General features: G+C 34.7%; 1 protein-coding gene across 1 annotated transcript in view; it reads left to right on the top strand.

Annotated features, from left to right (window-relative positions):
* Positions 1–22,978, top strand: part of MTMR6 (myotubularin related protein 6) — a 62,057-nt gene that overhangs the window by 22,003 nt on the left and 17,076 nt on the right. Inside the window, exons 2-8 of the mRNA XM_069080259.1 lie at positions 2,976–3,092; positions 7,054–7,216; positions 8,747–8,904; positions 10,121–10,249; positions 17,195–17,329; positions 21,222–21,354; positions 21,873–21,982. Of these exons, the coding sequence (XP_068936360.1) occupies positions 2,976–3,092; positions 7,054–7,216; positions 8,747–8,904; positions 10,121–10,249; positions 17,195–17,329; positions 21,222–21,354; positions 21,873–21,982 (945 nt within the window). The remainder of the gene's footprint in view (positions 1–2,975; positions 3,093–7,053; positions 7,217–8,746; positions 8,905–10,120; positions 10,250–17,194; positions 17,330–21,221; positions 21,355–21,872; positions 21,983–22,978) is intronic.

The following is a 22,978-nucleotide window of genomic DNA, read 5'->3' as shown; positions in this document are numbered from 1 at the left end:
GGGTTAGGTGACTTGCCCAAGGTTACATGGCTAGTAAGTGTGTCAAGTGTCTGAGGCCGAATTTGAACTCAGGTCCTTCTGACTCCAGGGCTGGTGCTCTACTCATTGTGCCATCCCTCAATTGTAATTTTTAAGGAATTATTTTCTTCAGTGACCTTTTTCCGTTTCCATTTGACTAATTCTCCTTTTTAGGAAGTTTTTTTTTTCTTTCAGTGAATTTTTGTACCTGACTGTTTGGCCTACTCTGTTTTTTTAAGGTGTTATTTTCTTCAGTATTTTTTGTCTCCTTTACTAAGCTGTTGACTCTTTTTTTCATGATTTTCTTGTATCATTCTAATTTCTCTTCTCAATTTTTCTTCTACCTTTCTTACTTGGTTTTCAAAATCCTTTTTGAGCTCTTTCATGGCCTAAGACCAATCCATATTTTTCTTGAGGCTTTGCTTTTTGGAGCTTTGACTTTGTTACCTTCTTTTAAGTGTGTGTTTTGAACTTCTTTGTCACCATAGTAACTTTCTGTGGTCAGAATTGTTTTCTGTTGTATGCTCATTTTCCCAGCTTATTTCTTGACTTTTATCTTTGTTAAAGTCCGGTTCTGGGGTGGCTCGCACCGGCCCTGGAGTCAGGAAGACCTGAGTTCAAATATGGCCTCAGACACTTAACACAAAAACTAGCTGTGTGACCTTGGGCAAGTCGTTTAACCCCAACAGCCCTCCAAAAAGCCAAAAAAAAAAAAAAAGACGGGTTCTGCTTCCAGGGTAGAGGGTGCACAGTCCCAAGCTTCAGGGATTTTGTACAACTGTTTCCAGAGATACTTCTAGGAATTTGTAAATTTTCAGTTCTTCCAAAGTGGTATGCTCTAAGGAGAGGTGTTTATTACTCTCCTGGCCTGTGCTCTGTTTTGAGTGATCCACAAGCACTATTTTCTGTCCTGGAACTGTGATGAAGGTCTTTCCTCAACTGCTGCAAGCTCTGGTATGCTAGTACTTCTCATTTCCCTGGGACTGCCACGCAGGATTGTGCCTCAGATCTGAGTATGGGCAAAGCAACAGAGTCCTGCCCCCAGTGCCAGCAGAAACCCCTGTAATCTCCTTCTGATCAGTTGTTGAATCCCCTTACCATCTGTGGGTTGAGAGCTCTGGAAGAAGCTGCTGCTGCTGTTGGATTCAGTGGCTCCCAGAGTCTTCTCCTGGTTTGCTGGGGCCCAGCCTGTGCTGGTGTGACTTGTGCTGGACTGTGCCTCACCCTTACACAGGTACAACAGGCCTTTCCTAAGTTGCCTTGGACTGGAAAATTATTTCACCCTGGGATTTTGTGGGTTCTGCTGCTTCAGGAGTTGTTTTATGGCATTATTTAAAGGTGTTTGGAGGGATTTAGGTAAGAGTGCAGGGGAGTCACTGCCTTTTCTCCTCATTCTTGACTTTGCCTAATCCACATGGCTTTTTGACCTGAATTGGTAGTACACTCATTTCCTTTGGAGAGGCATTATGGCATGGTGTGTAGAGCATATACAGAAGTTGGAGTCAGGAAGACCAGGGTTTTAATAGATACTTAATTTTGTGGACTTGTGCAAGTCACTTAACCTCTTTCTCGCCTCAGCTTCCTCTCTGTTAAAAGGGAATGACAACTTTAGTACCCTCTTAGAATTGTTAAGAAGATCAAAAGTAGGTAATACATGTAAAATGCTTTGCAAACCCTGAGGAGCTATCTAAATTTGGATTATTATTATTTTTTGTTTAGGATTATTATTATTTTTTGAGAAAGCTTTCCTTTGCTCCACTAATTGATAAATACTTTACCTCTCAGATTGTGCAGTGTACTTTTTTTGTAACTCTGTAATATGTCTATCATATTGTATATTAAAGCTATTTCTGTCGATGTATTGAGTTTCTACTACAAATCTCATGAGGTAGGAATTGGGTGTTATCTAAACTGTGCATCTCTCCTAGTACCTCTCAACAGGAATCATTTAATGATTGTGTGTTTCTCTTTACAAACCTCTACAAAGAGTGGTCTGCACTTGGTGCTTCCACTTCCTCACTAACTGTTCACCCTAATTGCCTGTTTCTGTTGATGACAGGTCACATGGGCTTCTGAACTTTCTGGGTTCAAAGCCTTGGAATCATCCTTGACTCCTCCTTCTTCTTTTTCCACTAAGTTCAGCTATTTGCCAAATTTTGTTGATTCTATTTGTACAGAATCCTCTCTCCCTATCCACTTACCCTGCCACCACTATAATTCAAGCCGTCCTCTTCTCTTGCAGGGACTGTTATAATAACCTCCTAAAAAGTTTCCCTGGCTCCATCTTCTCTTCTTGGTTACACAGTTACCAAAATAATCTTTCTAGTGGGTAAGATGTATCATTCTCTTGCTTTATTAGTTGATTATAGGGCAAATTCCAAACTACTTAGCCAGGCACTTAAGGACCTCAACAACCTAGTTTTAAACCTTCCTTCCCAAATTTATTTTAATCACTTTACATGTCAGCCAAACTGCACTAATTATTCCTGTCTCAGTTTGTATTTTGCATCCTGCATGCCTGTGATCCACACACCCTACTCTTTTTAATTTCTTGAAATCTTTCACGTACTTTAGGGCCCAGATCAACTTCTTCCTCCTAAGTAAGGCCTTCCTGATCAAGTCAGCTGAAACTTTTCCCCCCAAGTTTTCTTGGAACATTTTGTCCTTGTTTCTTTTTTGCCCTGTCACGTTTTAATATAGTACCCGAAGTCTTAGTGCAGTTTTAAGTGTTAATAGCTTAATGCTTTAAGACTTTGGAGACACTTTGTATTTTATCAAGCTTTTGTATGTACATGTCCTATTTTCCCTATGAAGATTGAGAACTTTTGTCATTTTTGTATTCTCTGAGCCTTGTGATATTAGATATTTGACTGAAGTGAATAAATGTTTGTTAAATTGAATAATGAAAAGCGTTTGTATTATTTTTGAAATTAAAATTATATGCTGTTTCTTTTTAGGTTGAACAGGTGAAATTACTTGACCGATTCAGCACAAACAATAAGTCATTAACCGGAACACTCTACCTTACAGCAACACATCTATTATTTATAGATTCTCTTCAGGAAGAAACTTGGGTAAGGTTTCTAGTTGTATTGTTTAGCTGCATAATAACAGCTATCATGCCCTAACATTATTTTGTCTCTGAAAATTTTAATGATTGGCATTTTCCTTTAAAAAAAAACTTTTCTTTTTATAATAAAAAGTATACTAACAGCACATGGACTAATAGCTTATTTCCTGATAAACATGGGGCTTTTTTTTTCTTTCTTTTTTTTTTTGCTTTTTGGAGGGCAACTGGTGTTAAGACTTACCCAGAGTCACACGGGGCTAGTAAGTGTGTCAAGTGTCTGAGGCCAGATTTGAACTCAGGTCCTCCTGACTCCAGGGGCAGTGCGCCACTAGCCACCTCAATATGGGGCTTCTTGCAGCAGGAAATTTTATGTCATGAATATGGAAGCAATTTTTTGAAAAATTTTCTTCTCTATTACTTATCACACATTTAGAGCTAAAAGGGGTTTTAGTGATCATCCAGTCTAGCCCTTTTATTTTACTGATGATGAGCAAAGAGACCCATAGAGGTGAAATAACAGTCCATTAGATTATGAACTCCTTTAGGTAAGGCACTCTTTTTTGCCTCTTAATTGTATCTCCAGTGCCTGGAACATAGTAGATACTTAATCAATGTTTATTAAATTAAATTTAATTGAAAATTTTTAAGTTGAATTTTATAAAGGTACTTTTAAATAAAATGATGTTTAAAAGTGAATGGTATGAATGAAGTACATGCTTAAAAGTGTACGTACTGGGGCAGCTAGGTGGTGCAGTGAATAGTGTGCCAACCCTGGAGTCAGGAGGACATGAGTTCAAATTCGGCCTCAGACACTTAATACTTACTAGCCGTGTGACCTTGGGCAAGTCACTTAATCCCAATTACTCTTCCAAAAAGCAAAAAAAAAAAGTGTACATACTATGATATTTCATTTATAACATTTTTAAACCATATGAAAAAGATCAGATGTTTAAGGTCTTTAAGATGTATTATAAAAACTACTGCTAAACAGTTTCACAAGCTGAATCGACATTAATTATTTTCACCATCTTCTGTAATGTTTCATAAATGATTTTATAATTGATGGCTGTGGTAGTTAATGGTTTAAATGATTTAAATTCCTTTGAAACATCTGGATAATAAAATGAAACAAGTCTGTGTCTTGACCTACCCATTTCTAGTAGTGTTTTCCCCCAAATTATATGTAAAGATGATTTTTAGCATTCATTTTTACAAAATTTTGAGTTCCAAATTTTTCTCCCTTCCATATCCCTCCCTTCCCTTCTTCCTAAAATGGTAAGCAGTTTGATATAGGTTATATATGGACAATCATGTAAAACATTTCCATATTAGTCATAGCTGTGAAAGAAGAAACAAATCAAAAGAAAAAAAAACATGAAAAAAAAATAAGTGAAAAAAGTATTCTTTGATCTGCATTCAGAGTCTGTCAATTCTTTCTCTGGATGTGAATAGCATTTTCCATCTTGAGTCCTTTGTAACTGAATGACTTTTTTTTTTCCTGCTAGTAACAAATGAGTGGATACAGGAATCTGAACCCACATGTACTGACTTCAGCTCTAGTGATCTTAGGGTCTCCTTAGAATCAGAATTTCTGATTCTTATGTAGTTCCTTTACTATGTTTTTGTCATAAAACTTATTATCAATGCAGAAGCTCATCTTCAAGAAGAAGCTGGTGATCACAACGTAAAACATAATTAAGAGCAGGAATGTGATGCTTGAGCGACATCAGTGTGAAAGCCAGAGCTGTTACCATGGTGGGAAGAAAGCCTAAGCTTGGAGTCATGGCTAGTTAAGTTTTGTTTTCTGAGGGGCAGCCAGATGGTTCTGTAGATAGTGTGCCACAATTAGAATCAGGAAGACTTGAGTTTAAATCTGACCTCAGACACTTCTGGCTGTGTGACTCTGACAAGTCACTTAACCTCTGGCTGCCTAATTTTTTTTAACTGTAATGATATTTATAACTCTGCTACAGCTTTCAAGACAAGGTATGATAATTACTTAGATCCAAGACATCATTGAATCACTTTGGGAATAGAGTATTTAATGTCTCGATATTTATTATTAGTTTGACTTTATGAATAACTTTAAGTGCAGGTTCCTGAATATTTTGTCTTAGAAAATCGTTATAATGTAGGGATGGGATGGTCAGACATGTACTAAGCTGAATTCCCAGGCTTGTGAGGATCAAATTCAGTAATAATTGTAAAGTATAGCATAGTTCCTGGTACATAATAAGCACTGTTAAATGTTAGCTAATATTATTATTAGCTCAGGGACCATCTTCTACATGAAAATTTTCTTGATTCCTCCCAGATTTATATTCCTTTGCTCTTATTGCCTAGCTAGGCATTGCTTTCAGTAGAGTGTTGGACTTAGAGAAAGGAAACTTGAGTTCAAATCCCACCTCAAACACTTACTAGCTGTGGCCTTGGCAAGTCACTTAACCTCTGATTACCTTAAGTTTCCTCATCTGTAAAGACTAAAGAAAGAGCATGATAGTTGTGTTTGAGTAGAAAAGCTCTTGTGTGTCAAAGGAATTAGACCTGTCCTACTTGGTTTTAGAAATCCAAACTAGAAGCAATGGGTGAAATTTTCAGAGGAACAAATTTAGGCTTGATGGCCTGAAAAACTTCTTAATAATTAGAGCTATCCAAAAGTAAAATAACTTTTCTCAGGTAAAGGATTTCCCCTCCTTAGAGGTCTTCAAGTAAAGTTTGGATGACATGTTATGTAGATTGTTGACAGAGTGAATTCTTGTTCATTTCTAGATGGGACTAGATACCTACTGAAGGCCCTCCATTGCTATGATTTTTTTACTCATGAAATTTTTCAAATGGATTTTTCATTTTTTTGCCTCAGCCTAACTAGGGTAGTATCTTGCATATAGTAAATTCTGAATTTTTATTTAATTGAGCATAGTAGAATTGAATTGATCCCATTGTATGTACCCCACTTTTGCCATTTGAAAAGTAGGAAATTAAATCTAAGGAATTACTTTTAGGGTGCTATGTGATCACTGCTATTTTCATCATATTGCATTAGGTGAACATTTTCTGTCATTTTGTTGTAATTTTCATAGGCATTATACAAATAAAAGGAAATGAGAATTGATAAATAGAGGGAAATGACATTGTAACCTAGGAAACATGGTTCTAATCCCAACTGATACCAGTTTGCTGTCTGACTTAAGACAAATCGAAATCTCCATGAGCTTTTGTTTCTTTAAAGCTGACTGCTTCACAGAGTTAATTGTGAGAGTCAAATAAGATAATTTGTAGGAAAGTATTTTACAAGATATAAACTACTCTACAGATGGAAGATATTATTAGAAAGCAGTATCTTATTAATAGCAGTTAAGAAAAAGAGTCATAAAATTACCTTTAAGGAGTGAATCTCTGTATATAGATCTGCATGAACAAACTTAAGTCTTCTGAAATTACTATTAAAAATTAGCTGAGTATGAGTCAGAATGTCTAATGCATATTTGTACCTTTTATCTCTTGCCTGTAAGGTTTTTCTCTTGTGTATTTATATTTAATTTAAACTTATTAACAGCATTCATTTATATAACAGACATTTAAGGACTCACTGTGTGCAGAGCACTGTGCTAGTCTCTGAAGGAGATGCAAAGGTTAGAGAAAACAAGGCCCATGCCCTCACAGAGTTTATTGTTTAGAAATGGATAATATATAAATACTGAAAACTGAAATACTAAGCACATTAGACAATTATGAAAGTTCTCTGTGAGGACTAACCATCTTCTGATGGTTACTGACTTTTGACAGCATTTGAATGATTAAAATATTACTGATTTTTTTTTTTGCTTTTGAATTCTTGTATATCATGTGATATTTTTACCCTTTTAAAATAACATTTTTAGCAGTATTAATTTATGCATGATTATAAAGATAGATTGCTTGGACCTTTTCACACTAATGATCTAATTGTTTCTTGTATGTGGTAGATATTGCATCATCACATTGCTGCAGTAGAGAAACTTGCTTTGACCACATCTGGATGTCCCCTTGTGATTCAGTGTAAGAACTTCAGGATAGTGCACTTCATTGTTCCACGAGAAAGAGATTGCCATGATATTTATAATTCTTTGCTACAACTGTCAAGACAAGGTATGATAATTACTTAGATTCAAGACATCGCTGAATTACTTTTGGAATAGGATATTTAATGTCTTGGTCTTGATATTTATTATTAGTTTGACTTGATGAGTAACTTTAAGTACAGGTTCTTGAATATTCTGTCTGTCTTAGAAAGTCATTATTATGTAGGGATGGTCAGATAAGTATTAATCTGAATTGCTAAAATAAAACCTACAGCGATGACCTAAATAACCAAGATATAGAGAAATAACACTTTTTGCAGAGTCAGTCGAATGCTTCAGGAGGATATGGGAAGCTAGTGGAGCAATAACAAATTTTAAATGGGCATTATATGACCAGGGTGAATAGCATCATGATTGGCATTAGAAGGCATGAAACTTAGGGCAAAGTAGGTTAGTTAGCATGCTTGTGGACAGTTCCTGATAGCAAAGGGAATGGGCTGTTTTGGCTCTGTATATATGTATGGGGGGCATGGGGAGAGAGAAAGAAAAGAGGAGTGGTTCTTTGAAATGTGATGAATATCATGAAAAGGAGGAATCTTACTTTAAGTAATAACACACTTAACAGAGAAAGGTGTCCCATAATCTATAGTAATACAGAGCCCAGAGAGTGATTTTTAATCAGCTTTGGAAATCTGAATGACTTTGTCTTCTAACTGGATCTGGGAGTTTTATCTCATACACACACACATATCCCTGAAAGCCAAAATTGAATACTTGGTACTTGGGTACCTTTTTTTCTTTTTAAACTGATCAGATCTAACTTTTTAAGATGTCCTGGGAACATTTTTATATGCTTGTGTTCTTCTCTGGTTCTATTTCCTTCCTTTCCCTCTCCCTTACAAGTCATGGGACCCATGACATTGCCTCATCTATTTCATATTAAATCTGGTTCTGGTAGCACTGAATAGTTGCTGACTGGGTAGGTAGGCTCTTTTGAGCTTCCTGCAACTTTTGCTGTTCTTAGTTTGTGAACTCCTGAATCATCACTGTGTCTTTCTTCTTTTTTCCCCACTACCTTTAGAGTGTATATATATATTCTTGAGCACTTGCTATTCTCAGTCTTTTTGTTTGTTTGTTTATTTGTTTTGGTTACAGTTCTACTGTTCCTGTTGCATGAATATATTTTACCTCATTTGGGAGAGATGGTAGATGGGCAGATAAGTAGCTGCCATTTGCTCTTAGTTGCTTAAAATATTTTTTAATTCTAAAATGTTTTAGTAGAGAAATTGAACTTATGGTATACTACATTATTCATCTGTCTAAAGTTTTTTAGTTTGCTAAATTTTATCCTGGATTGTTAGATGATATTTTAAAACAATTTATAAGTAGCTGTATATTTTTAGTTAACTATATGAATATAGCCGAATCAAAAAACCTTAAGAATAAGATTGTGTTTAAATATTTTCAGGCAATGGATGTCTCTTTGGAGATTTTTAAAATATGGGAACCCCCTCAAAACCATCTTACTCATTTTAAAATTTGCTTATTTTTCTGAAGATTGTTCTAGTAAATATTTACATATTATTTCTTTAAATAGCAAAATATGAAGACCTCTATGCATTTTCTTATAATCCTAAACAAAATGAGTCTGAACGGGTACAGGGTTGGCAACTCATTGACTTGACTGAGGAATATAGAAGAATGGGAGTTCCCAATTTCAACTGGGAGTTGTCCGATGCAAATCGAGACTACAAGGTAAATCTGGGTTTGGTACTTTCCCTGAGGGAGTTTCCAAAGTGACTTGACTTTGGGAAAGAAGGGCAGAGATTAGGGAGGGAGAGGGGAAAGGATCAGAGAATGGTATGGTAAGATTTATTTTTAAGTATTGCCATCCGCTATGTAAAATTGCTTCAATCAGTCACATTTTGTAATACATTATTTAATGTATTGTAATCAAAACACCATTGTAAAGTCAAGAAAACTTGCTGTAAGATTGTCTGGCTCGTTACCCATTTATAACCTAATATTATCATTGTGGAGCTAACTGCTTCCTGTAACTCTTCACCTAACATCTTTTGTTTTTAAAATTAAAATAGTGTATATTCCCAGGGCGCCTTCCCTCCCTTCCCCCAAATTAGTTTATCAGTTAGTAATAGAAAAATGTTATATAATTTTGACAGTATGGTAATGAGATGGATCATTTTATTTGTTTGGAGTGTTATTATCTCTCTATGTTGACTTTATTTACATTGTTGTAGTTATATGTATTGAGATTTTATTGAACCCTTCTCATCAGTTCATAGAAATCTTCCCATGTCTTTCTGAATTCCTTTGTTCAGCCTTCCCTTAATTGTGGAGCACATAGTTTGTTTGGGCACACATAATGCTGGAAACATTTTTGTGCAGATGTGAATGACCTTGGGATATTGTTCTAACAGTAGAATCTCTGGGATAAGGGTAATGGACAATTTAGTGGTCTTATATAATTCCACATTGTCTTTCAGGAAAGTTGAGCCAATTTATACCTCTACTGGAAGTAAATTAGCACAATTATCTTTCCACAGCTTCTTCAAAAGTTTTTCTATTTTTTAGGAACTTTACTAGTTTGATAAGTATGAAGTGATATCTTGGGGGTATTTTGATGCGTTTTTTTCTGATCATCGGTGTTTTGGGACATTTGGAGGAGGGGGATCAGATAATTTTTTTTTTAAAGCAATCGAGATTAAGTAACTTGCTCAAGGTTACACGTCCAGTTATTTCTGGGTGTGGTGCTAAGTATCTGAGCCCGGATTTGATCCCCAGGTCATCCCAACACTGGAGCCAGTGCTCTTACTTGCTGAGCCACCTGGCCGCCCCAGAACAGATAATTTTTACAAGTAAAATCTACTTGCAGAGTTTTCTTTTGGTAGTTTTCATGTAGATTATTTTTGGAATATGAATCAAATGTTTAAATTTAGTTGCTTTCTTACAGATTTGTGAAACCTATCCCAGAGACCTTTATGTTCCTGGGAAGGCAACTATACCAGTAATTGTTGGTAGTTCCAAGTTCCGGAGCAAAGGAAGATTCCCAGTACTGTCATATTATTATCAGGATAAAAAGGTACAAACCCTTTGCTTTTCTTTTGGTTGTGTTACAATCTGTATTCAAATTTCAGTGACCCAAAGCAACAGAAACCAGGTGTAAAAATTTAATATTCTAATGCTTTTGCTGACAAGAGAAACCATATTTCATTTTCTTTATTAAATTTTTAAAACTTTTAAGTAAAACAAATTAGATATCTAGCATTTTGTAGTGTCTAAGATCATAAATTTAGAACTGAGAGTTACCTCAAAGGTCATGTGGTTTAACCCCATTTTTTTTTTACAGGTGAGGAAACTTAGGCTACCAGAGATTTAAGAACCCCCTCTGGTGAACTTCTGAAGGGACATGGACAAGAGCTGTCCAGGATTGCAAGCCTTTCTGGGTTTTGATCTGCATCATTGGAGGGACTTCCAAATCTATGAGCTCACATATCCCTTTTGAGTAGTTAAACATGTTTAAATATCCATATTTTTGCAATACCAACTGCCTATTGTTTATTTCTAACTGACTGTTCCAGGGAAATCTTGTTAGAACTTGGCTTTCCTCTCAAATTTACATCTCTTCCAAACTTTTCTATTTCTGCTGGTCACTTAATCAGCAAGTACTTATTAGGCACTTATTATGTGTCAGGCACTGTGGTAAGCTCTGTGGATACAAGTACAAATAATGAAATAACTCCTATTCTCAAGGAGCTTATATTCTAATATGGGAGACAACAGGTACTTATAGAAATATATATGTACACCATAAACATAAAGTTAATTATATGCAAAGTAGTAAATGCAAGGCAGTTTTGGAAGGTGGGCACTAGCTTTTGTAGGGGCTCATGACAGGCTTATTTCATGCAGATGTTGTTTGAGCGGCTTCTTAAAATAAGAGGACTTAACTGAGGTGAAGATAAGGAGACAGTGCATATAGGATGGCCATTGTAAAGGAATAGAAATGAGAGACAGTGTTGTGAGTGAGGAACAGAGAGAAAGCCAGTTTGGTTGTATTAAGGAGTATGAGAGGGGAAAGTAATGTCCAACAAACCTGAAAAGATAGGTTAGGAACAGGTTATATAGGACTTTAGAAGCTAAACAGAAGAGGGAGACCAATTTGGACACTATTACAGTAATCTAAGTAAGAGGTGATGAAGAGTCTGAATTAAGATGGTAGCTATAATAGTAATGGAATTTAAAGATCCCCCTGTATGGGCTTGGTTTTTGGGTTGAGTGTTGAAACCCAGAGCTTGTGAATCCCACTTGTGGGATGGGCTTGTGAAAATAGAGGGCTGAACTGGGAGGAGCTGGGCCCGTGGATTTACCGAGAGGCCCAAGCAGAGAGAAGCAGAAGAACTTTTGGGAGCAGCATTGTGGAGGCAGAGAGAAAGAGAGGATTGCTGACGGCCAGTTGGAGCTGCCCAGGACTTTTGAGAGCTGCCACCCAGAGTTGCCAAGGACTGAGGAGACATGGCTGTGATGCCAGGATGTTGTCTGTCTGTTTTGATATTGTTTTGCCAGATTTGTCTGCTGGTGAAGGACAGTGCTGTTGTGCAGAGGTCCTGGAACCTTGCTGTTGGTTCAGAAGCCCTGAAGAAGGATTCTCTTGTTGTATGTTTACAGAAATCCTGGAAGAGGGTCTTGTTGATGTTTTCAGGGGTCCTGAGACTGTTCTGTAGACAGAGTGAATTGATGAGGACACTGGCAGTGTATCTTGTGGTTTTGTTAGGCTTTGTCTCCCCAGGAACAGAGATTGCCGAGGACTTGCCTTGGGTCAAGATGAAGAAAAGACCTCTCCTTGGGTATTAAATGCTGTGATGATATCTTAACCTTGTTGTAGCTCAGGGGTAGATGGCTTTTGTGCTCTCCACTCCCCCTTTTGTTGTGGGAAACTTTTTGACTTTTTTGTGCTCTGCAATTGACCAAATGAATGCACTTTGTTTATGATTGGAAACTTATTTCCATTTGAGAAGACTTTGTGATTGACTAAATGATTGTACTGTCCAAGGGTGGAGTAGTACTTGGAAATTATTGAATTACACTTGGTGAATGCTGTATTTTGATTTTCTCTGTTCTGTGAATGTTTTGCCTTAATTTGTCCCTGAATAAAATAGAGAGTTAATATGCTGGTATTCTGAACCTTGGAAGTTGTCTCTGCTTGACATTATTACAGTAGCTTTGTGAGTATAGAGAAGAGTTGGAAGTGAGAGATGTGGTAAAAGTAGAAATGGCAAGATTAGGAACCATAACTACTAAGTAGTGATGTCTTCTTCAGAAATAGGGGAAGTTTACAAGAATGAAAAGTTTTTGGGGAAAGATGGTGAATTTAGCTTTGGACATGTTGAGTATATCATGTCTCTGGGACATACAGTTTGAAATGTCCAGTAGACAATTGGTAATGCAGAACTGAAGCTCAGGGGAGAGATAGTCTGGATATATATTTGGGGGTCATCTGCATAGAGATAATAGTTAAACCCATGGGAACCAATGAGGTTACCAAGAGATGGTAGAAGGAGAAGAGAAGAGGTTTTCCAATAAATCCATCCAATCCAATAAACATTAAGTGCCTATGGCATGTGAAACACTGTGCTAAGCATTGGGAATGCAGTTAATAAAAAGAAACATGGTCCCTGCCCTCAATAAGTTTACAGTATAATGAGGAAGACAACACACAAAAGGAGAGAGGAAAAGGGGACTGAAGGGAGAAGGGCAAATGAGATGGGACACCAGGGGGTACCCAGTGCATGAGCATCTTGTTCTTGAACTTGAAACCAGGCAGGGAAGCAGATTCAAAGTGGAGTGATCTGAGAGTCCAGTTTCTGTCCTCTATAAAGAGGCATTGGGAGGAGTTGGGAGAGGAGACTCAGGGATTTGGGGTCAATCAGGGCTTGAGTTAGCAACATGGTGGTGAGTTTAGAAGTGATGAGGTCATTCTGAGAGGGGCATCTTGTTCCTTAGGGTTGAAACCAGGTAGGGCAGCAGATGCAAAGTGGAGAGCTCCAATGCTCAGTCTTGAGAACCAGCAGTTAGAAGAGTCATGTCATGATATGGATGACCATCCAGCAAAGGAGACTGAGGAGTGGTTAAATAGGCAAACTAGGAAACACCCAGATAGAAATACTCACTGTCATATTCAACTCCTCACTCTCCCTCATCCCAGATGTCTCATCAGTTGCTAAATCTTGTTATCTCTACATCTCTCATCTGTTTTCTTCTCACTACTCAGACAAGCCACCACATTAGTTCAGGCCCTTAGTTATTTCTTGCCTGGAATGTTGTAAAACTTCTTAACTAGGCTTTCTGCTTCAAGTCTGTCCCCTGGTCCATTCATTCTTTTCAGTGCTGCCAAAGTGATTTTCCTTAAGTGTAGATCTGGCTATTGTCCTAACTCGGTATACTCCAAGGACTCCTATTAAATATAAACTCCTCTTTTTGGCTTCTTAAAGGCCTTCATAACTTGGCCCCAACTTACCTTTCCAGCCTACTCATCTCACTCTGCTGTTCTCCCAAAATGGCCCTCTTGCTGTTCCTGAAATACAGCTCTCCCATCTCCTATCTCCAGACCTTTATACTGGCCGTCTTACATGTCTGGAATGCTTTCTCTGCTCAAGCACCTCTCCTACAAAAAGTCTTTCTTATTCTTCCTAGCTTTTAGTGTAATCTCTTTCTAAACTATCTTCTGTTTATTTTATATTTACTTATATTTATACATGTTTATCTCTGTTTTTTTACCTTTTTTTGTGAGGGGAAGGTAGGGCAATTGGGGTTAAGTGACTTGCCCAAGGTCACATGGCTAGTAAGTGTTAAGTGTCTGAGGCCAAATTTGGAAAAAAAAAAATTTCAGGTCCTCCTGACTCCAGGGCTGGTGCTCTATTCACTCCTTCACCTAGCCACCCATGGTTTGTTTTTTTTTTTAAAGCCCAAGCTTTTATTTTTGTCTTTTTATCATAAGCTCTTAGCACAACGCCTGGCATATAATAGGTTTTTCCCTTCCCATGAACATCTATTTTCTTTCTCCCTCAAGGGCGACGTCCGCCCGGCCCCGCCCCATTTCTCTCTCTCTTCCCCCTTGAGGGAGTAAGAAAAACGAACCCATCATAAACATGTCTTACCGGGCAAAACAATTCTAGCATTGACTATGTACAAGAAAAGTTTTTATACACACATGCATGCATATATATATCTGTCTCAAACTGTACTCTGAATCTATCATCTCTTTATCAGAAAGTACATTAGAGTAGCATGTTTCTTTTTGAATCCTCTGGAATTGTGTTGAACATAGTTCCTAAATTTTTCATAGTTATTTGTCTTTACAATATTGTTGTCATTATATTCGTTTTTCTGCTGGTTCTGCTTACTTCACTTGCCATCAGTTCACACAAGTCTTCCTGTGTTTTTCTGAAATCATCCTTGTCATTTTATATATATGATTTTTTCTCATATGTAAAGACAATTGTTAGCATTCATTTTTTAAAATTTTGTGTTACAAATTTTCTCCTTCCTGTCACTGAGATGATAGGCAATTTGATCTAAGTTATACATGTACTATCATGCAAAACATTCTTATAAATTTGACTCAGTCCTCTTTATTTGAGAAATCAAGCCTTTATCTGAGACATTTCATGTAAAAATTGTTTCTTAGCTTTTTGCTTTCCTTCTGATCTTGGTTGCATTGGTTTTATTTGTGCAAAACCTTTTTAATTTAACATAATCAAAATTATCCATTTTATATCTATTAATGCTGTTTATTTCTTCTTTGTCATAAATTCTTCCCTTCTCCATAGATCTGACAGGTAAACTTTTCTTTGCTTTCCTAATTTGCTTATGGTATCCCCTTATATTTTTAAATCATGTACACATTTTAACCTTATCTTGGTATACTGTGTGAGATGTTGGCCTATACCTAGTTTCTGCCATACTATTTTCTAGTTTTCTCAGCATTTTTTGTCAGATAGTGAGTTCTTGTCCCAAAAGTTTGGGTCTTTCAGTTTATCAAACACTAGATTTCTTTGATCATTTGCTACTACTATGTCTTGTGTACCTACTCTATTCCACTGATTGGCCACTTCTATTTCTTAGCCAGCATCACGTTGCTTTTATGATCATCACTTTATAATACAGTTTGAGATCTAGTATGGGTAGATTACCTTCCTTCCCTTTTTTTTTTCATTAATTCTCTTGATATTCTTGACCTTTTGTTTTAACAGATGAATTTTGTTGAATTTTTTTCTAGCTTTCCTATAAAATCTTTTTTGTTGTTGTTTTTGATTTTTTGCTTTTTGGAGGGCAGTTGGGGTTAAGTGACTTGCCCAAGGTCACATGGATAGTTTTGTGTTAAGTGTCTGAGGCTGGATTTGAACTCAGGTCCTCCTGACTCCAGGGCTGGTGCTCTATTCACTGCGCCACCTATACACCCCTTAAAATCATTTTTTGGTAGTTTGATTGGCATAGCACTGAATAAGTATATTGACTTGGTCTTTCCATGAGAAATTAATAGTTCTGCAGTTATTTAGAGTTGTCTTTATTTGAATAAAGGGTGCTTTGTTACTATGTTCATATAGTTACTCTGTATAATCTTGGCAGTTGGACTACCAAATATTTTGTGTTGTTTATAGTTATTTTAAATACATTTTATCTTTCTGTCTCTTCCTGCTGGATTTTATTGGTAATATGCAGAAATATTTATGATTTTGTGGGTTTATTTTAAATCCTATAAGCTGCTGAAGTTAATTGTTTCATTTAGGTTTTTTAGTTGATTCTCTAGGGTTCTCTAAATAAACTATCATGTGCAAAACTATCATCTTCATTTCCTCTTTGCCTATGCTTCAATTTCTTTTTCTTGTCTTCCTGCTATAGCTAGCATGTTTATATATAGTATACTTTATTGAATCAAAATGATGAAAATGGAAATCCTTGCTTTTTTAATCACTAATCTTAATGGAAAGACTTCTAGTTTATCTGTGTTGCATATAATGCCGGTACTTGGTTTTAGATAGATACTTCTAATCATATTAAGGGAAGATCTGCTTATTCCTATGCTTTCTTATGTTTGTAACAGGAATGGGTATTTATATCCTGTCAAAAGCTTTTTGTGCATCTGTTGATCATATTATTTTGTTGTTATTAAACATAATTTTGTTGTTATAGTATTTATGTTTATAGTTCCCTAATATTGGACCAGTCCTGTGTTCCTGGTATAAATGTTCATAGTATATAATCTTTGTGATATATTGCTGTAGTCTCCTTGTTGATACTTTATTTAAAATTTTTGCATTGATATTCACTAGGGATATTAGTCAATACACATAGTAAGATCTTAATAAATATTTATTGATTAATTGGTTAGCCTTATATCAATACTTGAAATGGCAGGCCTCACTTAAAGAATAATAATAATAGCAGTAATGACAAGAACAGTGACACCAGCTCACATTTATTTAAAACTTGAAGGTTTGTGATAGTACTTTGTGTACATTATTTTATTTGATTAAATGGTATAAACTAGAATTATCTCCAAAATGAGAGTCATTAGATTGGGGCACACATTATTTTTATATGTTCTTCTGACCTATGATAGTCTTATAAAAAATGAATAAGTGAATATTTTGGGCACCTAAGAAAGTGACTCTTGGAAAGCCAAAATATTAGAAATTTGTCTTTGAGACAGTGTCTTAAAACTATCTTTTGGGCGTCTAGGTGGCACAGTGAGTAAAGCCCCAGCCCCGGAGTCAGGAGGACCCAAGTTCGTTCCGGCCTCAGACACTTAACACCCACACAAAAAAACTAGCCGTGTAACCTTGAGCAAGTTACTTTAACTCCAATTGCCCTCCAAAAGGCAAAACAAACAAACAGTCTTTCGATTGGTATTACAAATGCATTTTGAAATTAAGTAAATATTTTTTCCTTTTCAGCATTTCTAAAACATTTTAGTGATATTTAGATCATTTGTATTTTTCCCCCTTCTCTTTTTTTTTTTAATTAGGCTGCCATTTGCAGATGCAGTCAGCCTCTCTCAGGTTTCAGTGCCAGGTGTGTGGAGGATGAACAGATGTTGAAAGCTATCAGTAAAATCAACCCAAGTAATGAGTATATGTATGTCATGGACACCAGACCTAAAGTATGTATGTCTAATAGTGTGGAGTAGTATTTATATTTTAAATAAAAGTATTCCTACCTGCTAAAATATGAGTTGTGAAAAGGATATGCCTTTTTATCTTTAGATCTTAATTTAAAGCTAAAACTTGTGGTGACAAGAAAGTTGTTATAAAATATTTTAATCTTCCTACAATGTGAATTGCTACTATTGGCCTTGTTGCTAATTATGATCCCATATTTAGCATTTGAGTGGATACTAGCTACAAAAGGACAGGACTACAAAGTTATCACATATAGGGGGCATTTACCTTCTCTTATTTTAAAGATTTTTTTTTCTGAAAATGGGAAAAATATAGAAGCAGTCCAAAGTGGGGAAATATTTAAACCACTTCATTTATTGCGTATATCTCTGATGTGGAGATCCATGATAAACCTAAAAAGAAGCCTTATCAAATTCAAAATTGGCTATAACCTTCATAGTTCTATAAGTTTCAGGTGATAAGATTAAAATATAAATAATTTGGGGGAAGGGATAAAATATAAATAGAACAGTCTTGAGATAGCATTTTGTGGAGTTGAGATAAACCCAGTACAGTATAATATTTAAGGAATTTCATTTAGATAATATGCTAATTGTAGTCTTTGTCATAGTTTTATGTAAGGTTTATTATAGTGGGCAAAGATAATTTGTTTTCTTTTTTGGGGGATTCTCTGTGAAATAAAATTGCCATTAGGCATTTCTTGATTAAATTTCTAGGAGTTTTCAATACTTTCAACTCTCTTAAATATCTCACTAGAGAGTATGAATTTAGAGTTGCTAAACTATGGCATATATTGAAAAAAAATAGGGTCTCCAAACTTATGAAAACTATTTTTGTTTGTTTAAAAAATTGTTAAATATATCTTACATTTACTATATTACATACTACATTAATTTCATATATCCATCATAAAATTAGAATATGCTTTAGGTGGAGCTTACCATAAGGTTTTGTGATTCAGGTCTTAGCTTACATGGAGGGCTACACTAAACTTGTTTGCATGACAAAATAAAAATTTTGGAAAATTCAGCAAAAGTGTTAATTTAGTGCACTATCTGATTGCTTGATTGGTTTAACTGCTAATTCTAATAAAATGGTACAGTAGCCACATGTCAGAGCCTAAAAAATTTTTAAACAACTGTTTATTTGATTTTTAAAGTTGTCATAGAGTAGGGCATGTAACTCTTAATGTGGCTTTTTATTTGCTTGAGATCTAGAACATATTCCCATTAAGCTTTTTTTTTTTTTTTGACAAATGGTGAGACCTCTTTTTTCTTTTACCTCATATATAAGAAAAGTCAGGCAATATACTTCCTTTGGAACTCTAAAAAGAGGGTAAGAGGAGGCAGTAACCATATCCTCTTTCAAATTATATTTCTGCTCTGACCCTTTTCCCCTCATAGGGACTAAAATTATATACATCACAGTACATTAAATAGTATTACAGGACATCAGAGTAGCACCATAGGATTAAAACAATTTCTTAGCAATGCAGAGTGAACATCTTGAGCATATTTTGGTGTATGTGTATGTAACCTGTGAACTTTTGAAAGCTTGGTTATTTCTGCTGTTGTGTGTTTCATGGAAATTTTATATAAGGAATGATTATTTGGTTTGTTAGGTTCCAGCAACTCTATTTTGCATGTTTGTATATTTAATTGATGTAGCAATTTAATAATTGTGATTGATAATTAAAAATTGTCTGATACGTAAAAATTATGTGTTATAAAAATTTGCCTGATCTCTTAAGCAATATAAGCAATGATTCACTCTGTTCACAATACCAGAAATATTTATCTAATTTTTCTTAATTGTAGGGCATTTTGAATGATATAGATTGGCCCACATATAGACACTTACACAATAATAATTGTTATATTTCACCATGAAAAAAATTTGCTTATTTGATAGGTTCAGTTTCCATGTAAAATAGATTTTATTAATGATGTGCATTTGTAATTTCACCATATTGCCATACAGGAGTACAAAGCACATTTTGGAAAATGAGGCTATCTAAATGTCTTCCTTTTTGGTAGTGCTAATTGGAGAAATTTCCTAACTAATGAAATAGTGGACTTTAATTAGAGAGAAATAAGTGTGTGTAAAAGATGTAGGAAAATAGAGAGTTATTTTAGGAAGCACTGAGACAGAGGAATAAAAATATTGTATAATAAATTCTCATTTGGCTGACTTATAAAGTTAAATTTTGATACATAGACTCAGCGCCTGAATAACTTTTTTCTTGGCTATAATAAGCAAAATTGAAATCAGTTCACATAGGGTGCTGAACATTGAACTAATTTTAACTTTCCAATTAGATCGTTATACCTAATATATTACTTTTAATTTTTATTATAGCATCGCATGCAGAGCTGGTGGGCTTCAAAAAAGGACATTGGCAGAATTGTAGTGAGGATTTCTTCAAAAATCTGGAGAGATGAGAAAATAAGAGAAAGCAATGAGAAAGCGCGAGTGAGCGATCTAGAGCCCAAGACTTTTTATTCTTAGGCAGCTTTTGAAAGGAATGATAGTTGTTTTAGACATAATTTACCTCATCCTACAGTCACAAATGAAAAAGAATGGGTGAAAAGGAAGATGAATTGAACTTAATGGCTTAATATTATGAAGTTAGCAAAGGGAAGAAAATGCATAAACTTATAAAACTTCTGATTTGTGAAAATCATTTTTTTAATTATTGTTTTAGAACCACAAGTGTTGGTAAAATTTCCAGTAAGAAAGTCTTTAGTTTTATATTTTTGACTTATTTAATGGGTGGAGTCATTGGTTAAACTAGTTCTCATTTAGTTAGTAGATATAACAATTGTTTATAATGTAAAACATTTAGAAAAGCAGTTTTGAGGATGATTTGCTCTTTATGAATGCACAAATCTTTATCAACTCTCCCTTCTTTGTGTACTTGTTTTTAGAGAGAAAGTACACTTTCTTTTGGATGTTTTACTAGTCAGGCTTGAAGTCAGGTAGTGATAATTTTGGAAGCATATTTTGTATGTGATCTATTTTTAAAAAATAGCTATCACATGCAGTGAATCAGTGAATGAGTAACTCTGCCATATATAACAATAGTGATTCTCAGCCTATGGGCCAGATCAAATAATTGATTAAGCTACCTTCTTTTTTGGCCCATTAAACCACATCTTAAAAATATTTATAAGTAAATTTAATAATATTTTTTTTCTGTTTTATCATGGAATATCCAAAAGACTTGGAAGAATTAAAAATATATTTAGGTATAGCAATTTAATTACTGTGACTCTGATAAGTGAAAATTGCTCTTTATATAAAAATTACACATTATATGTGAAACTATTTGCAGATCCTATACTTGATTGTATGCCACCATGGGGAGGGAGGAGAGAGAGGGGGAGGAAATTTGAAATTCAAGGAATTGTGGAATTGAATCCTATAAATTAAAAGTAAACAAACAAATTAATAAAGACAAAAAAATTTTTAAAAATTACACATTATAAAAATTTGACTGGTATATTAAGCAGTAGGGCAACTCAAATCTGAACTCTCTAGTCCTCAGTCATAACGTGTTTACTCTCTGTTTATTTAACATGTGGGATTTTTATCTGGGATTTCCTGTTAAAAAGATTTGTATTTTTTAGCATTTTTCTTCATTAAGAAAAAACTAACATTTTCATTTGTTTAAAATAGTTATTTGTTTTTTTAATTGATTGATTATATTAATTAAATTTAGCAGATAGAATAGTTTAAGTATCTGCTAGCTAAAAATGGCATGCTTACATCTTTTTATGAAAATTTGTAATAAGAAAATTTTGAAAAGAAAGCAAATTACTTTTAAAAAATAAACTTTGGTTCAAAAATTTTTTGTTTTCTTTTGTATTTTAGCTGAATGCTATAGCTAATAGAGCAGCTGGAAAAGGTTATGAAAATGAAGACAACTATTCCAACATTAGGTTCCAGTTTGTTGGAATTGAGAATATTCATGTAATGAGATCTAGTTTGCAGAAACTATTAGAAGGTATGATTTATAACTATTCTACAATAATGTTCTTTTACAGCTTTTTCTACAGTTATGTTAAAAATAATCAGTACAACATAGTAAAAACCTGTGATTATAGTTTATTCCTTTTTAATATTAGGCTACTTTTCTAGATATTATATATTGGTAGGAAAATCAAATTAGACATGTTTCAGTTAATGGAATGTTAGAAACTTAAAAAAAAATTAAAAGTAGTTTCCTTACCTATATCTTGAAGGATTAGACCAAATGATTTCTAGGTCCCTTTTAGCTTCATGTTCTGTGATTCAATGATCCTGCTTGTTATTAAAACTAAAAAAAGGAATGGCAATATTTTTTTTTCCACAGAAAATTATATCTATTTATTTGATATGGTTTGGTATTGTAGTTGTGCCTCTATAATCTTGCATTTTCCACTCTGAAAATAAAAGCAGTAGTTTTACTTTCTTACCAGGCTTGAATAAGAGAAGTAGGAATTTTATCATTTTTCTAATAAAAATGCCTTTTATCTTTTCCAGTCAGTGGGACAAAAGGTCTTTCTGTGAGTGATTTCTTTTCGGGTTTGGAGAGCTCTGGATGGCTTCGCCATATCAAAACTGTTTTGGATGCTGCTATCTTCTTAGCCAAAGTAACTTTTTACTTTTGTAATTAAAGCAAGGAGGAGAACTGTTACCTTACTTTGTGTTTTTGTGGGTAAAAAATAAGGTGCTTTGAAATCTACCCGATTTCCTTTTATAATCTTACCATTTAGTTTAATTTATAAATTACCATTTAGTTTGCTTGTACTAAACACTTCTAACTATAGATAGTCTAGTTGCCTTCTAACTTTATTAAGACTGAGATACTATTCTAAAAGAATGAGACTGATTTTTAAACATAAATGTCAGAATTTATATGTCCAAATGAATGTTGTCCTTAAGAAAGTATTTGGTTATTTACTTAGTCCAGTGATGGCCTTCAGAACTAATGGCACTTAAAAAAAATATCCTTGATGGTATCAGATCTTTGTGTTATGAGGGTGAATTTCACTTTTAGAAATAGCTGAAAGTGACCAGAACAAAGTTTGAGTAAGATGGTTTATGAGACTAAATAATATAAATGTTCAGTGACCTAAAATACTGGAATAATAAAGAAAAGATTTATTGGGCTAATGTTCACTCCTCATATGGTATGTAGACTTAATCAGAAAATAAAGAATGTCACCTTAGTTCTATTAAATGAAGAAATAAATCTATTTATTGAATACCTACTATTGTCAAGCACTATAGTAGCCTTTGACCCTTTTAATTTATTTATGTAAATCTAGTAACTAGGTAACCCTTTGTGCTATTATCATGGATATCCTCCTTAACTGCTTTATGTACTCCATATAAAAAAAATAACCTTCTAGTCTTCTTGTTAATTTGTGTGTGAAAGTAACCTTTTAATATACCAAGTTTAACACTTAATTGTGTTTTTTTCTTTATCACACAGAATTTGATGTTATTCTCTCAAAGTAAATTCATTGTTTTTATACTGGCCTGAAACAATTACTTGTATAAGATGGAGTTGCATGTTGTAAAATTATCCCTTGCAGCATGTCTCTGACCTTCTGTGTTGGCTTTTCCTCTCTTTTCATAATCAC

The sequence above is a fragment of the Petaurus breviceps genome, unplaced genomic scaffold (assembly GCF_028583685.1).
Source record: "Petaurus breviceps papuanus isolate PSGF00001 unplaced genomic scaffold, PetGlider_PUasm1.0 91133, whole genome shotgun sequence".
NCBI classification, from domain to species: Eukaryota; Metazoa; Chordata; class Mammalia; order Diprotodontia; family Petauridae; genus Petaurus; species Petaurus breviceps.
Note: the sequence above shows the minus strand (reverse complement) of the source record. Positions and strands in the feature narration are given on the sequence as shown.